General features: G+C 44.9%; 2 protein-coding genes across 3 annotated transcripts in view; one reads left to right on the top strand and one right to left on the bottom strand.

Annotated features, from left to right (window-relative positions):
* The window catches only part of LOC121680692 (high mobility group nucleosome-binding domain-containing protein 5-like), a 692,414-nt gene that overhangs the window by 398,195 nt on the left and 276,719 nt on the right, over positions 1-17,500 (top strand). The window lies entirely within an intron of this gene.
* Positions 1-17,500, bottom strand: part of whrna (whirlin a) — a 94,655-nt gene that overhangs the window by 32,845 nt on the left and 44,310 nt on the right. For both annotated transcript variants that reach the window (XM_042060203.1, XM_042060204.1), the window contains exons 2-3: positions 17,028-17,246; positions 13,098-13,223 (exon numbers count right to left, since the gene is read on the bottom strand). In XM_042060203.1, coding sequence (XP_041916137.1) covers positions 13,098-13,223; positions 17,028-17,246 — 345 coding nt within the window. The remainder of the gene's footprint in view (positions 1-13,097; positions 13,224-17,027; positions 17,247-17,500) is intronic.

Here is a 17,500-nt window from a genome sequence, read left to right as displayed (position 1 = left end):
TCTTCGAAAGTATATCCAAAAAACATTACCTAACTGTCTTAACCTTTCTTCATGACCACACAAGGACCAAAAAACCAATTAAGCAGTAGAGATCTTTTCCTGTCGTTCAACAATGTTCACGGTAGAGAAGCAGGACCTCAATTACACCTTGTCCTAGATTAGAATGAAAAAGGAATAACTCTTTTACAATGACTTTAACAATTACTTAATGCCATTGTAATTGCAGTCGTCGTAAAAGATTGCCTTGGCTATGGCTGTTCTGATATGAAGCACCTATTTTTGAATATTAATCATAAATACCTGTGGTGATTTTTAATGAGCGATTTTATAAATTAATCCTCTCCAGTGAGACATTTCGAGGAGACTGCTGATGCTGATAGAAGAAGGCACTCTTATCAGTAGCCACAGGCCAGGCTCATTTCTGGCTAAGATTTATCACCAAGACCATGTTTAGATATGCAGATAAGTATTCACGAAAGCCCTGCAACAATGTAGATCACGGTGACTCTGAAGAGAAATAGAGAGACATAGAGGGCTCTATTTTAATGGTCTAAAATGGAAGTGTCTTTGCGCAAAACGCAAGTCACTTCGTGGGCGGATCTTGGGCGCAGTTGCTATTTTACTGGCGGGATAATTGACTGTTGTGCCCGACGCAAATCTAAAATGGGGTGGTCTGAACTAGCTACATTAATCATGGGTGTGGTTTGGGCGTAACGTGCAATAAACCAATCAGAGCGTCATCTCACATTCCCTTTAACAACAGGCACGCTTGTTCCATAGCTGATTGCTATTATGGTGGCGTATTTGCCAGGCGCAGCCAGGATCGTTCACAGCGCTATAATCACTGTTCAGTTGGGAACAGTTAGCTATTGATTTTTCCTCTTGACAAAATGTAATACAGAATTGTCACAAAGACATACTTTCCGATGTTTTGGGATCACTCTCACTTAATCACGAGGTTATGAATGCATGGTGATATTTTTGCAATTTACAATGTAATCTAACATTACCTCTCTATAGACAATGTATATCTTCTCTCAGTTAATCTCTTCTCTCCCGTGCTGCTGCTGGGGCATTTGGGTTAAATGGCATCGGCATGCAGTTCAACATCACATCTCCTTAAAGAAGCCCTATGCAACAATTTTAGCAATGACCTTAATTATGCAGGTTGAGAGTCGTCGGAAGGCCTCTAAAATGTAGTCAGATTGTAGTTTCTAAGAAGACTGCAAAACGGACTCCGACATGGCTTTGTTGCTGTTGAAATTGTAAGTAGCCTACCCTTGGGTGAACTTCGTTTTTGTAATGCGGTTTGATAGCCTCTTGAACAATGTGTTTGCTCGACCGTTTTATTGTGAGCCCTGTATGTGTTTAGCTTGGTTCCTTGATGGCTAGCTCGCTAGCTAGTGGGGGTTTAGCGTAGCAGTCACTTGCTACCGAAGCTGCAGGGGGAGCTATGTCGTGAAAAATGCGAGCCCAAATCATGCGAAAACCCAGAAACAGCGAAGGAATAACCAGACTTGCATAGGGCTTCTTTAAGTCCTCTAATATTTCCTAATTTATGTCATCAACACATCCGTGATTCGTGAAAGCTAGATTTATGTCTATTTTTTCACATCTTAATGGACACCACAATGATTTCCCTCGTGTGGTAATATTTTTCTTTGTAATTATGTATGGTTTGCAGAAATGGGAACTACGTTGTATAGATGAGAGGAGCGAAGTGTGCGTTGTGCAGCACAGGCGGCCAAGCAAGGGTTCCTTACCATCAGGCAACTCAACAACGAGAAACAGTTTCCAAGTTGACCTAACTTTCGAACTCTGCACAGTATCCCATTAACTGCATGACAGTAGGCTATTTACAATATTTTATGTAAAGTAGAGTTTGTAAGCACAGTATAAGTATTTATACTTTTTTGATTTCCGTGAGGGAAATTTGGTCTCTGCATTTAACCCAATCGGTGAATTAGTGAAACACAAACAACACACAGTGAAGTGAAGCACACACTAATCCCGGCGCAGTGAGCTGCCTGCTTCAACGGCGGCGCTCGGGGAGCAGTGAGGGGTTAGGTGCCTTGCTCAAGGGCACTTCAGCCGCGGCCCACTGGTCGGGGCTCGAACCGGCAACCCTCCGGTTACAAGTCCAGAGTGCTAACCAGTGGGCCACGAGTGCTAACCAGTGGGCCACGGCTGCCCCTGTAAATACGTCATCAACTTAATGCACGCACAACATTTGTTTGAGCAGGAGATAGAATAACAATGAATGGATGCAGCAACTACAGAAATTGTAGCCATACTTGTTGCTTTCTTGTACTATCTATGGTTGCTGGTTAACAGCACATAATAAGACTTCAAGGCCATCGTGGATATAAAACGTTTTTTGAAAACAACGAAAGGATGGAACATAGCAAAGCTTGGAGTTATTTCAGATGGGCTACAACAAGGTAGGCAAAATTGTGGTGCTTAACCTTAGCGCAGCTGGAATAATGCTTAGGCTTAAAGTGCATGCGATGTTTAAAGCATTTTAACAACGAAGTTTTAATTAGGCATTGTTGTTGTAAAGATATTGCATGTAGATGTTGTACTATATAGGCTACTAAATTTTTAGGTGACCAATGCACGAACAAAACCGGGAAATGGACAAATATTATCAAGGCTTTGAATGTTTCCGTCTGTGCACGGGGGTGTCTGTAGATTGGTGTGCAACGCATTCATTCATGCAGGCCTGTGGGCATGCATGCGCCCTTAAAATAGCATCTGAATTTGCGCCACAGACTTTAGGGGCTGTATTTAGCACCCTGGCGCATGGCGTAAAACTTGTTTCCCACCCTGCGCAAAGTTTAATTCCTTATTTTGCATGTTTATTTTTTAAACAATGCGCCCAGGGGTGTGGTAATTAACAACCTAGGGAGTGGCCTGGCGCATTGTCTAAAAATCGCTATTGTACACCTGGTCAGGAGTCTATGGCGAGTTGTTTATATGCTATTTTAAGAGCGCATTGTCAACAGTCATATTGGCGGGTGCACAACGCACCATCCTTCTATCATCCATGAACGCACACCAGCGCACGTCCATGCAAAACATTACAAATTGCACGATTACAATGGGAAACATAATTAGAATAAAGATATTACGAAATACTGTACATCTCATGATGAGTAGTTATTCACCATCATTTGCAAATTGGTAATGACGGTTAAAAGTGATTAGGGAAAAGGCGAGAGACACATATGGAGCACAACTGAAGATGATGCACTGTCATGAGATATAAGCAACTCCTCTGCAGGATAAATGTTGTTTTATTCAGTCATTTGAGCAATATTAGGGTAAGTGTTGCTTTTTCCAGCCTATGTTTTCGATGGTAACCCATTGTCAGTCAATAGTGAAAATAACTGCATATAACTGTCTTGTCGTTGACTGACACCATGGTGAAGTTAGTTTCACTTTGCCAATGAGTTCAAATAATAGAGGAGTGCAAATGCATGAAGGCTATGCTAGGTTTTAGTAAAGCATGGTTTAATGGAATGACTATTCCATACGGTCTCGCAAGCAGCCTCCTTCAAATGCGGCGTTGAATGTCAAAATAGCAATGCATTCATTTGACATCGCGCTTTGCGCCGTTAAAGGGAATGACAGATGTCATTGTCATTGGTTTAAATGATGTAATGCCCCAAACACACCCATGACTGATGCGCAATGCGCTCAACGAAAACCCTCCCAATGTGGACTGGACATCCACATACTATGATGCGCTTTTGACTGTCATGATAGGGCCCTAGACCAGGGAGTTCCTGGTCTGTGGCGGAATTGTTTTCTGAAACTGCAAAATATCAACAGTGAACGTTTGCGCCGGAACACGCCCCGTCTTTTCGCTGAACCGGCCCCGAGGGCGCAATCGAATTCCCTAATTTACAGGCACGTACCTGTGGAGGGAAAATTCCAATATGCGCTGACTGCAAAATAGGAAAGACAAAAGCGCGAATATACAAAGTCAATTGCGCTGGGGTGCAAGATAGAGCCCAGAGAGTGAGAGAGAGAGACATACTGAGAGAGAGACTTTTTGACTTTTAAAATCCCTTTTATTGAACCATACTATGGAGAGAGAGAATCTTTGTGCAGAGGACTGTATATGTCTGTGAGTGACTGAGTGATTGACTGATGAGTAAGTGCGTATGCTGGTGTTAGAAAGAGTGTCTGAGTATTAGAATTCCTTGACAGGAGAAAGTAACCCCTAAGGACAAGTTCATAAAGATAGTCTGGAATGGCATTCATCCTTGTCACATAAAAATCTTATCTGTACTGAGAATATCTATACTGCAAAAGAATCCGGCTGCTCATCACGGGAATGAAGATTGGGCTGTCCCGGTGGATCTTTGTTACTGCTCTCGTAAGCTGGTCCTCTCACTACCTTTTCAGTTAGTAGCCAACCTGACTGGACACATCACTGACACTATCACACATTCATGTCCAGCACTACCCCCTCAGAGTAAATTAGAAACAAGTAGGAGCTCCCTAGAATCTGAATCCTACCCATAGAGAGTTTAAGCTGCTCTGTCTGTTAGGATATGTAGACTAGCTTTGTATCCTATTGGTTTGCTTTTTAGCATCTTCACATGACTTGGGAAGGATCTGACACCTGACCGGTCAGCTAGCTAAATTAGCTATGCTAGCCTATGTTAGCTATGTTAGCCTTTGTTAGCTATGCTAGCCTATGCAAGCCAGCTCTGTTGGTCCTAAGGTCACAACTGATGTAATTACACATCAACAGCGGTCAAAGAAAAAAAAAAAGCTTTATAGTCCGCAATCTCATTACACGTTTGCTATTTTTATCCCTCTATCTCTGTGTCGGGCCAAAGAAGGGTGGGTGTTTGGCATTTGACATCCCTGTCTTCTTCTCTTTCCACACCTCGGTGACATTTCCCTCTAGTTTGATGTGGGGTGCAAAGAGGAAGGGGTGAAGAGAAATGAGATATTGACTCACCTGCTGTTCTCAGTAAGGGATTCAAGGGGCTCTTTTAACACAAACACACACACACACACACACACATACACGGACACGGACACAGACACACAGAAACACACCCACCCGCACACACACAAACACACATGGACACAGACACACACACACACACACACACACACACACAAACACACACACACACACACACACACACACACACACACACACAGACACACACACGCAGACAAGTAAGTCCCTCCATCTAATCATGCCATTCTCAATTCCCAATTAACCTCTCAACTTCTCCTTTTGCCTCCACCACTTGCCCCATGCTCCTTCCTTTCAACCAGTCCCTCACCTGGTCTAGCCCGCACATGTAATTAACAGTCAGAGAGCAGCATGGCGTCATGCTGTAGGGGGGTGATATCATTACATCTTGCATGGCCAATGGAACTCAAATGGCCAACATCACAGAAGATTCTAGAAAAGAGACAGGCAGGCTGTCAGAGACAGATACATTTAATTAGAGGGAAAAAGTCTCATACTTCAAAAAGGCTTTCATTGTTTTCAATCGGACCCACCTCAAAAAACATAGAATGGCATCACACTTGTGTGGTGTGTCTGGAAACTTCAAAATATCTGTCTTTAAAAAGCTGAAACAGATATAAAGTAATAACAGAAGACCACCTCAAAGAGTCCGTTTACCAAAGGAACTGGGTTTCACCATCTGCACTTATATTGTGAAAAGTTTTCTGGCAAAGACACAAACTTCGACTGAGATTCTTCTCTCTGAGATTCTTAAGCGCATCGGAGACGACTGAAAATGACCTGCAACTCAATACTTTCTGATATGGATCTTGATGGCCGGAAACTTTGGGAAACACGGGACAAGAGAGATCGAACTGAGCAATAAACTGAGAACAGATCAACACCTATCACAGCTGCATTTAACTTCTAAAGCAAGAAATCCATAACCAACTCTGTCCACTAAGGGACCGTTCAGAAGTGACCGAAAATGAAAAAAAAACACACACATGCATGTGCATGCACACACACATACACACACGCACACACACACACACACACACACACACACACACTGGTGTCTCAAAGGTGTCTCCTATTTTTCTACAAGAACCCACATGACCATGCAATCAGTCAGAATGATAGGGGAGATTTCAGGAAGGGACACTAGCAAAGCTTTAAAACCCTTGCTTTCATTTGCAGTGGCAGCAATGCCATCATTTACTGTAAAATAGGAAATCACAACCATTAAAGTGTCTTACACTCTTATGGCTAAAGGACCGGTAGTATATTATTATTGTGGGGTGTACTTTGTGTCTTATTACAGTGTGGCCCCACTCAAAAAACTAGAATGTACAAACTTTTACACATCTCTCTCTCGTTCATTCTCTCTTTCATACACACTCTTTCTCTGTCTCTCTCTCTCTCTCTCTCACAAACACACACACACACATGCGCGCACACACACACACACACACACACACACACACACACACACACACACACTCCCACAGAGACCAGGGGGTGTGAGTAAGCGAGTTCTATAATCTAGGGAGAGGCTCGTTTTTCCGTCCAATTAAAGCCCTATGGGCCATTGGAGCCATAAAGACATCTACCATTTAACTGCTATAGCTGCCTTATTGGAACAGCAGAGTGTGAACATAACAAAAAGTGTGTGTGTGTGTGTGTGTGTGTATAGAGTATGTGTGTTTGTCTGTCTGTCTGTCTGTCTGTCTGTGTCTATGTGCATTTGTGTATGTATCTGTGTGTGTGTGTGTGTGTGTGTGTGTGTGTGTGTGTGTGTGTACGTGTACGAGTACGTGTACGTGTACGTGTGTTTGTCTGTCTATCTGTCTGTCTGTCTGTGTCTATGTGTATTTGTGTATGTATCTGTGTGTGTGTGTGTGTGTGTGTGTGTGTGTGTGTGTGTGTGTGTGTGTGTGTGTATGCGTGTGAGAATAAGTGTGTGTGCAGAAGAGAGACAACTCCACAGACAGGGGGCCTTCAAAGCCTCTGAGCTGCAGTGTGAGTGAGACACGATGGAGACACAGCTTTTTTTTAATACGGTGCGGAGCGGTGAGTGAATTCCGGCCGATCATAATCTTTACGGCGGCGGCGGTGGCAGGATTAAAGCCATCCATCAGCACCGCAGACTGTGATGAATATGAGTGAGGCGCCGTGTGATTACAGCCACCGCATCTCTCCATGAGGCCAGATGAGACGCGGGTCCCCCGCTAATGCGTGCTGATGGAGCAGACGCATGAACCACAGATGGTTCTTTCAGGGCATCGGGACCGGAGGGAATGTGACTCATTCAAAGTCTAATGCTGCAGGTCCCACAATGAAGAACATCTGTTTAGCACAACCTAAACTAAGCTGAGGGGTCCTGTTGTTGACTTTGCAGTCCGTGATGACTCAGCATCTGTTTTGTTTAAGGTTGTTGATATTTGTGCTGATGATATTGTGTTGTTTAACCCTTAGAACGCAAAGTGTGTTTTTTTGACGCAAAGTGCGTCAAGAAACACACCCTTTCTTCGCTGTTACATTGCTCCTGAACTGTTCATCGCAGCGAGATTAAACCTTTATTGCGTGACAGAGCAGAAGCGGGGCTTTCCAACGAGACTACACACTTGTCTGTACGATCAAGTATGAAAATAAAAAAAAATCATGAAATTAAATAAAATTGCATCATATTTACAGTCTATGGGCTCTATCTTGCACTCCAGCGCAACTGACTTTGTATATTCGCGCTTTTGTCTTTCCTATTTTGCAGTCAGCGCATATTGGAATTTTCCCTCCACAGGTACATGTGCGCCCATGGGGGCGTTTTAGCGAAAAGAGGGGGCGTGTTCCCGCGCAAACGGTCCCTGTTGATATTTTGCAGTTTCAGAAAACAATTCCGCCACAGACCAGGAACCTCCTGGTCTAAAGTCAGTAGCGCAAATTCAGATGCTATTTTAAGGGTGTATGCATGGCCACAGGCCTGCAGGAATGAATGCTATGCACACCGATCTACAGACACCCTGTGCACAGATGGAAACATTCAAAGCCTTGATAATATTTGTCCGTTTCCCGGTTTTGTTTGTGCATTGGTCAACTAAAAATTTAGTAGCCTATATAGTACATCTACATAGCCTGACGAGCCAGACCCACATTAAAATGTGTAGGGTCTGGGCAATCACCGTTCACAGTGCTCAGTCCGAGGGGCGGGATAATCGGTTGTCTTTCAAATTCCCTCTGCATGCAATAGGACAGCGCTATGAGTCCCACGCGTTTTCCCACCAGCGCAGCTAGTTGGCTAGTTCAAACTTTTGCCAATTTAAAAAAAGCTTAACTTGTGTCACACTGTTCGCCAACAGCAACATCCATCTTCTTTAAATAGCAGGGAATTCAAATAGCAGGGAATTCAAGCCAAACCGTTGCAACTCTTCCATCAATCATTATGTTAAGCCCGCCTAATGACTCGATACACGATTTGATTGATAGAAGATAGAAGTTTAATTTTTCGAGCTCACAAGCCAACGGAGAGTTGCTATGAGTAATGTAGCTACTACAGACCATCCCATTTTAGATTTGCGTCGGGCGCAACAGTCATTATCCCGCCGGTAAAATAGCATCAGCGCCCTAGATCTGCCCACAAAGCGACTTGCGCAAAGTCAATTGCGCTGGAGTGGAAGATAGAGTGCTATACTTCTCTGCATTCACCTGCGCACCCATTACTCTCGTTTGAATTACTCGCGAAGCCGTAAACGCATAGATTTGGCAAGCATATCAGATAAAAGAGGAGACACAGAACTATCATTTGATGTACATCCTTCTGGGTTATAAAACAGACGAAGTGACAGCAAAATAATAATTTCATATAGCTGGACTTATCCCATGTTTTTGTCTGTTTTTGTGGCAAAGCATGTTTATAATCCAACGCTATCGTGTGTTTCTCTATGGCAAAGCATGTTTATAATCCGGTTTTGAGATCCTAGCAAATTCCTGCATGGCATCCAATTCAAGGCTCACATTGCATCCCAATTTGTTCAACAAAGAAGCACCTTTTTTGCCTTTACTTTGTTCATGGCAATGCAGTAAAAAGTTGAGAATCATTATGAGTGCATACACCATAGGCACACACAGGCTAACACGTAAACTCGGGTCAAGTCAGGTCAGATCAGTTCGTGTCACAGATATGGAGCGCAGAAAGGTAATTTTTCATCACTAAATAAAAAATGCCATTTATTTCCGTAAATCACACACCACATATTTCTGTAAATTGCTCAGCCCCAGAGTATCCCTCCAACATGGCAATTATATTGCCAGATTCAGGACAGGCTGCCCTACACACACATTAAATGCATAGATACATAGATAGATAGATACTTTATTGATCCCCAGGGGATATTCAAGAAGCATGTAGAGGTATGAAATGAAAATGCCCTAAAAACAGCTTAGGGTTCTAAGGGTTAAGCTGGGATTTGTTCATGATTGTTTTCCCCCCATTTACTGAGCCAAAACTGTGTTCTATGCAGAATGGACAATGAAAGGACCCTGAGGATCAATTATCTGAATTGGACATAAAGTGTATGGGACCTTTTAATACCGGTTTTAATACCGACATTCATTTTTGAAGAGAGAACTTGGAGATCAACAAAGGGTAGGATGAAGAAGATATTTGCCAGATATTTTTGTGCCATAAAAAGGAAGGGCCTTGTGAAGATGCTGACTACATCTTACCTGTTTTAGAACACAGTTTTTAATTGAACGCACTTTTGCACATGTTCCTGTCTGTGTGTTGGCTGACTAACTGTCTGCAGGTGAAAGTAATAATTGTTAATTAAGTTAATTGGGCCACACCCACAGGTGCTCTTTTAAAAAGGGCCGGTGTGTTGGTGTGGGAGAGTCAGACTGATTGATGTGCAAGTTATCGTGTGTGTTAAACATTTAGATAAATTAAAGAAAGATGTTTTCTACCAAAGAATATCCTGTTTTTATCTTTTTTAAAAAACAAGATGGTGGACACATTTTTCACAGGCCTGTTCAAAAAAGGGTCCTCCTCTCCCGAGTTAAAGTTTCCAGAGGGGCACAACTAACCAGAGTAGTCAGCAGGAGATCAGCACCACGGACAGCGACCAACTGCTCCCTATCAGCACGACGGACAGCGCCCAACTGCTCCCTCCTAGTTCCCCTGTACTGTATGTCAGCTGAGCTCCTCACCTGCACCCTCAAGTGGACAGCCCTGTCAGCACCGCTGCTAACAGCAGCACCGTCTCATTCTCACCTGGTACCTGCTGTTAGCACACCTGTCTGCCATCTGGCTCCCCTGATAACGGCTGCTGTGAGGGCCAACCCACACGCTAGGCAAGATCAGAGAGCTGAGGGTGGAGAGGTCTGTCACATAGACTTAAACACAACTTGCTGATAGAGACACAGTGATGAAATGTGCATCTAACGCAATTGCAATGAGTGCTATGGCAAACTGGATGTTTTCTCACATAGCATACAGTATGATGCCAACCCTGTTGGGGCTAATGCTAGCAGCACTAAGCTTCACTATAACAAGGAATAACCATACCTATGGGCCCAGAGGGTTAGCGCTTCCACCTTCATGTTCACTCACATATAGCATAAGAGAGAGAGAGATTACAAAGAGTGATAGAGGGAGAAAGAGCAAGAGATTAAAGAGAGTGAGAGAGGGAGAAAGAGGAAATGGAGACTCCCTTGGTGGCTGCTGCTTGTCTGCTCTCTCTGTAATAACACGATCACTCAAACTGTCAGCCTGCCGGGTGAGAGGCTGGCAGCTGACCAGCCTCTTCACTCACACACACACACACACTCACACACACACATACACAGGCACTTACACACACCTGCACATATACACACACACTTTCATTCACACCTGACAAAACACAGAGAAAAATTCACCCACTCTCTCTCTCACTCTCTTTCTCTATCTCTCTCTCTCTCCCTCTCCCACACACACACACACACACACACACACAAACTCTCTCTCCGTCTCAGGGGCCATTTAAACCACTAAGGCAGAACATTACTGCAGTTCTGGATTTGGAGAATGGACCAAAAATAGACTTGTAGGGATTCCAGTGTGTCATGTATGGATGTTTGTGTGTTTGTATGTGTGTCCGTCTGTGTGTGTGTGTGTGTGTGTGTGTGTGTGTGTGTGTGTGTGTGTGTGTGTGTGTGTGTGTGTGTCTGTGTGTGTGTGAATGTAAACACATTTCTGGCACATTCCATGCACCTGTGTGGACCAGCCAGCCAACAGTGAGGGCAGCAGTGATCAAAAGAAGCAGGTAATCCTCTAAAGCACCACTCCACTTCCTGCCAAAACTCCCCAAACTCAGCAGCCACACAGCACCCCCGCCCCCCCCCCCCACAGCCCACCTCTCTCTCCACTGCCCTGTCCTGCCTGTGCGGCTCCCCGGCCCGACATGACTAATCTGGCCTGCTGTGGTCTGAAGAGAGCCACAGTTCCACCCCATGCCTCAAACGTCTCCTGGCCCCTGCATTAAGACCGTATATTTACCCAAAGACGCAGCAGCCAATTGGGAGGTAATGTGGTGTGAAAGTGGTTCGAGGAAGGCTCCGCCATACACCACCGCAAGGAAATTCTTCTCTCTCTCTGGCGCGGGCCGAGCGCAAGCGCACAGCCAAAGCGTATCGCATGACACGAGCAAAGAATTCACGCTCCCCTAACAAAGCATTCCTCAGCAGCCTCCTCAGGACTATGAGGAGGGCTTTGTGCAGATTCAGATGCTGTTCCTCTGTGCCTTTACCTCTTTATCTGAATCTCCCATTGGTCTCTCAGCACAACCTCATGGACTTGGTGTCAATACTATTGACTCATGTATGTTTTCTCTTTCCTCCTCTACTTCCTTTATCTTGCTTTCCCACTCCCCTCTTGTATCTACTGTGTGTTCTCTCTCTCTTTCTTTTTTCTCTCTCTATCTCTCTCTCTCTTGCTCCCTCCTCCCCCTCTTTCCTCCTCTCTCAGTCCCCAACCCTCTGTGTCAGTCAGTAACTACATGGCTGGATCGATATCAGCAATTCGAGCGCTGTGCCACAGCTGTGAGTGGAACCACGTCAAGAGCGGGTGGGTGGCAGCCTAAATAGGTGCTGATGACAGAAGAATGTGTGTGTGTGTGGTATCTGTGTGTGCATGTGTGTGCGTGTGCGTGTGCGTGTGTGTATGTGTGTGTGTGTGTGTGTTTGTGTGTGTGTGTGTGTGTGTGTGTGTGTGTGTGTGTGTGTGTGTGTGTGTGTGTGTGTGTATGTGTGTGGGGTATGTGTTGGTGTATGTATGTGGTAGAGATGAGTGCACTGATAGTAGTGTTTTGTGAGACAAAGATTGCATAAGATCAATTCACCAGTGTCTATTTACAACACCTAGCACAACGACAAGCACATAGTCATACACACACACACACACACACACACACAAGCACACACTCACAGTTGCACACGTATGCACACACACACACACACACACACACACACACACACAAGCACACACTCACAGTTGCACACGTATGCACACACACACACACACACACACACACACACACACACACACACACACACACACACACACACACAAACACACACACACACACACCCACATGCATACACTCACACACACACACACAAATCAATAATGTTGGGCTGACTGATTTAAGAGTGCTATGGGCTGAGGGACACAGACCCTATCAAATAATGAAAGAGAGAGAGAGAGAGAGAGAGAGAAAGAGAGTGAGTGAGAGTGAGTGAGGGAGTGAGAAGAGAGCGAGTCAAAAGGAACTGAGACCTTTGGGAGGTTTTATGTGTGTTGCTGCACGGCTGTGGGACACAGAGAGAGAGAGCACGGAGCCGAGAGAGCCGTCATGCCAAGCTGTAAACGGACGCCAGTGACTCCAGTAAAAGAGAAGAGTCCTGGTGGCCCAGGAGGCGAGAGAGTGGGAGTGCAGGAGAGAGAATAGCAGACACCGGGAGAGAAGGAGGAAGAATGCGAGGATAGAGGAGAGGAGGGGTGGAGAGGAGGATAAAGGAAGGGTGAGGAGGAGGAGGAGAAGGAGAGGAGGTGAGGAAGGAGAGGCAGCCCATACAGTACCTTCAGTCCCCCAAACTCAGCGGCAGACCCCCGGTCCACTCCGGTGATGTAGATGCCGAGAGCGTACTCGGCCCCTCCACGGATCATCAGCCCCAAAGAGCGGCCATCGTCCAGAATCAGGTTCACCTGAGTGTGATACGTACACACACACACACACACACACACACACACCAAACTGAAAATTAGAGAACATTTCCAACAGCCCTGAGTGGGAGTTCCACACCATAGGGTATATGGACACACACACACACACACACACACACACACACACACACACACACACACACAAAAGGCACTGAAAACAGCCCTGAGTAGGAGTCCCACTGCTAGAGGGCCTTTTCCCTTCACTGCATGACTGGCAAAGGCAATTATGGCCTGTTGCCACTAGTGTGTCTCCACAAAAAACACCGGCGCACCAGTGCCTCCATTAGATCAGCACAACTCCCTGTGGGTCGGCTCATTTTACAGCTGTTTGGGTCCAACGAGGCGCGTTTTGTTCTGCTCCACAGCACAGCTGTGAAACTATCACTTTTATCTCTTTCGTACTAAACCCTGGTGGACCACAAATGACACTCCCCTCCTGAGAATCGCACATATTAACTCAGTGACACACACACACACATATTCATGACTGTGCCATGGCCCACACATACACTCAAACCTGAGAAATGGGGACTTGTCATCTTGTTGCATAAGTAAAAAAATAAGTCATTTTTAATGGCAAGCTGCTTGAGAACAATGTTAGCAATTCATTCCAAAAATAATAAACAAATAAAAGTGAAACAAATAAGTGCCTCAGAGAGCCATGGAGCTTCGCTTCATAACACCACTGGAGCAGACGCCACTTTAAAGCCTATTGTCTGAGACAGAGAGAGTTCCTAAATGAGTAAAAACAGCTGGAGAAGCGCTTTTAATGCTTTAGACTCTTAAATGGTGTCTTTCCTGGCGAGAGCCAATGTTGCAAGAAATGTCAAGTTGCCAAATTATGGTGATGGAGCCCCTCTCTCACAGATATCAGTGCACAGGACCCTCTTGAGAAATGACCTTGTATACTCTCAGGCAGTAGATGTTAATGAATGTGTCCTAATTTCATACAGAAGAAAATAAATTGTTTGACAAGAGAGAATTCAGATTTTGCACTTCTCAGGTATATATAGATGGTGCTACTATGTTCAAGGTCATAGATTTGATTGTCTTATGATTGATTCTAAAAGTCTTTCCTAATCATCTGTCCTCACTAAATGTACGTACGCCATGGTCAAACCACAAGGTCACCCTGTTATCAGCCAATCTGAGAAATTTGTAACTGGCACCTGACCGAACTGAAAATGACTCAAAATATAAAAATAAATCACAGTCAATCAGTGAAAACAAAAAGGCATATAGGCCATCAGAATGAACTGATGAAACAAGGCAAGGGCCTGGCTGTCTGTCAGCAGCTCAGTGAACCACATAGGCAAACTTAACACACACTCCTGCAAAAAAAAGAAAAAAATCAATGCTGCCCTCTGCCACAGTCTGTCACATCCACTCTGCCACAAGCACACACACACACCCACACACACAATCACAAACACACACTCACGCACAAACTAACAGACGCAAGGATGAAAAACAACACTGATCAAACACCATCAGCACAATTGTCGAACTGGCTAACAGCCTCTAACGCTACACGAAAAGGTTAGCGTTAGCCATCCCTGAAAGGTCATCGAGGTAGTAAGGGGTGAGGCACTAGGGCAGCTTTTGTGCACTGTGCCCCCTACATAATGCCAGCCATTAATAAAAATGTCCCCCCTTCACATAAAGTGGACACGAATCTAGATTTCTTGGACATATGGGAATGGTTGTGTGAGTGGGTACTAAAAGGGCATGAATAGATTTCAAGGATTATGGGTCGTGCAATAGTTACCTGCTGTCTCACCCGACGTGTGGAATTTGTCAGAATTACCTTACAAATTGCTTTTTTGTCCCACTGATCTGCAACAGCCCACTTGGTCCAGTAAATCAGACCAGAGCTCGCGGACATTTGTGCTGCGCTAGGCAATACTGCCGGCCTCCGTCCTGCTAGTGGATCGGAGGGCTAATGCATTATGCCCTGCTGGGGTGGACACTAGCGCTCTCTGGGCAGTCACTGTGTAAGAGTTGAATCTGGAGCACGGAGCCACACTTAAAAGCAGGGTCAGATTAATGACCGAAACGGGCAGCTAAACACACCCGCTTCATTGCTCAGCAAGATAACGCAGGAGAGAGAGAATGCATGAAGATAAGATGAGAGAAGGGAAGAGAAGAAAAGATGACAAGAAAAGAGAAGGATAATAGAGGTTAGAAAAAAAACAGAAAGGATGGAACTAATGAGACACATAGATGATAGAAAAGAAAAGATATATCAAATGAAAAGTGGAAGAAAAAGTCATCCAAAAATAAATAGTATCACAAAAACAGAAGAAAGAGGTCTAACAGCTGGCTCCGGAACACTGCAAGTCCAGGAACAGAGAGGGTCAATGACTAAGCCCAGACAGATGAGCCAAGAAGTGGACAGGCCAGCATTCCCTGCCCACCCGCTGGGCAAAACTACATAAGCCTTATGGTAGAGACACACCCTGCATTTATCAACCACCCTCTTTCTTTCTCTCTCTCTCTCTCTCTCTCTCTCTCTCTCTCTTTCTATCTTTCCACTGCCTGTGTTGGCAAAGCAGGCCCATTAGAGTGATGCACAGCCTGCTATGAAGGAGAGGCGAGTGGGGTAGCATTTCATTTCAGTGGGAGGTGTTATTAACACTTAAACGCACCCAGTCCCAAAAGCTTTAATATCCAATGACTCGATTTGAATGGAAAATATATGCAACTTTCCCCCTGCACAATTAGTAGTCACACACCCCTCTCTGCTTCCTCCTACCACACCGTGACAGTGTAGAACAGTGTTGCTTTATACTTGCTTCATGTCCGACTAAAAAAAAAGACAACACAATGTAAAACCAATGCAGTTTCGAGAGAAACCAACAAAATACAAAACAAAACATTTCTGGCAGCTGGGATTTAGAGGCTATCCTCGGGCATTAGTGAGCCTTAGCCCGTGAGGGATTCTTTGAGTGCGCACCGAGGGAATAGGGGCTAAGCGGATGGCAATTGTAGATTATCAGACTTCAAACGTGATATCGGTCTTTTTGACAGCAGGCAACAAATGGACAGGGGAGAGGGGAGGTGGGGGGGGGGGGGGGGGGTCCAGGGAGGCTGCGGTGCCCTGATGCTGGAGATTAGAGGCTGCTGGCGATGGGGCCTCTAGAGGGGAGAGGCACATCAAAGGACAGCCTGGAGAAAGCTCCGAGGGGGGTGGGGGAGGCGCCGCAGGTTATCATGGCCAGTACAGCAATCACCACCACTCGAAAGAATACATTGAAAAAAACACCTCTGAACATGTAGGATATGAAAGCCATCCATATTTGTTGGAGGAGGGAGATGTAGATCCACCTTAAAGGGCATGTATTAAGGTGGATTAACTTGTATTAACGCTTGTCAAACTGCATATAGGATAGCTTCTGAGATTATCTCACCTGTCATTACATGTTCAACCGTATACTTGTTACAACCCAAACAATGTTCGCTTCTTCTTGTAATACAAAATATGTTAGGCATTGCACAGAAAAGATGGTGCTTACTTTGGCAAACACTATCTTGAAAACTCTTGCAATCTGATGGTTCACACCTGGTTATTAAGACCAGCATTACTAAGGAGAGGATGAGGTGATAATGACAACATTCTCAGTTTGGGGTGTAATTATCTCTTGAAGCTTGTCTTTAACCACAATGACAGGAGAGTGTGCAGCATTAAAATGCAGGTGAAGAGACTCAAGGTGGACACATACTCTGTCTCTCTCTTTCTCTCTCACACACTCATACACACGTATACACACAAACATATACACACACCTTCTTCTCGTCACCCTCCTGCAGCAGCTGCATGTGGCTGCGTCTCTGGCTGTCGCCGCGGCGCAGGGTGGCACTGCTGTGCTCCGTCAAGTCCGGAGGGGGCGACACGCTTCGGCCCTGAGGGTCCACCCACGTGTACACATGATTGGTCACGTAGCCACCAGGGATCCGCCCCACCGAGCGCACCGACATACACAGTTTTTTACTTCCCTTTAGAACCTGCGAGAGCAAAGACAGAAAGAGACAGATAGACAGGCAGACAGACAGACAGACAGACAGACAGACAGAAAGAGAGACAGAAAGACAGACAGACAGATAGTTGGTTTGAAGAAAGAGAATAATTCATCAATATTTCTCTCAGAAGATCTCTGAATAAACAATCTATACACACAAGCAGATACATCTGTGTTATGCATATCAAGATCCATCAAAGAGAAAGGAATATAGAACAAACATGGGCTTGTTACATAGGA

This window comes from Alosa sapidissima, chromosome 13 (assembly GCF_018492685.1).
Source record: "Alosa sapidissima isolate fAloSap1 chromosome 13, fAloSap1.pri, whole genome shotgun sequence".
Taxonomy (NCBI): domain Eukaryota; kingdom Metazoa; phylum Chordata; class Actinopteri; order Clupeiformes; family Clupeidae; genus Alosa; species Alosa sapidissima.
This window is presented reverse-complemented; position numbering and strand designations above follow the sequence as displayed.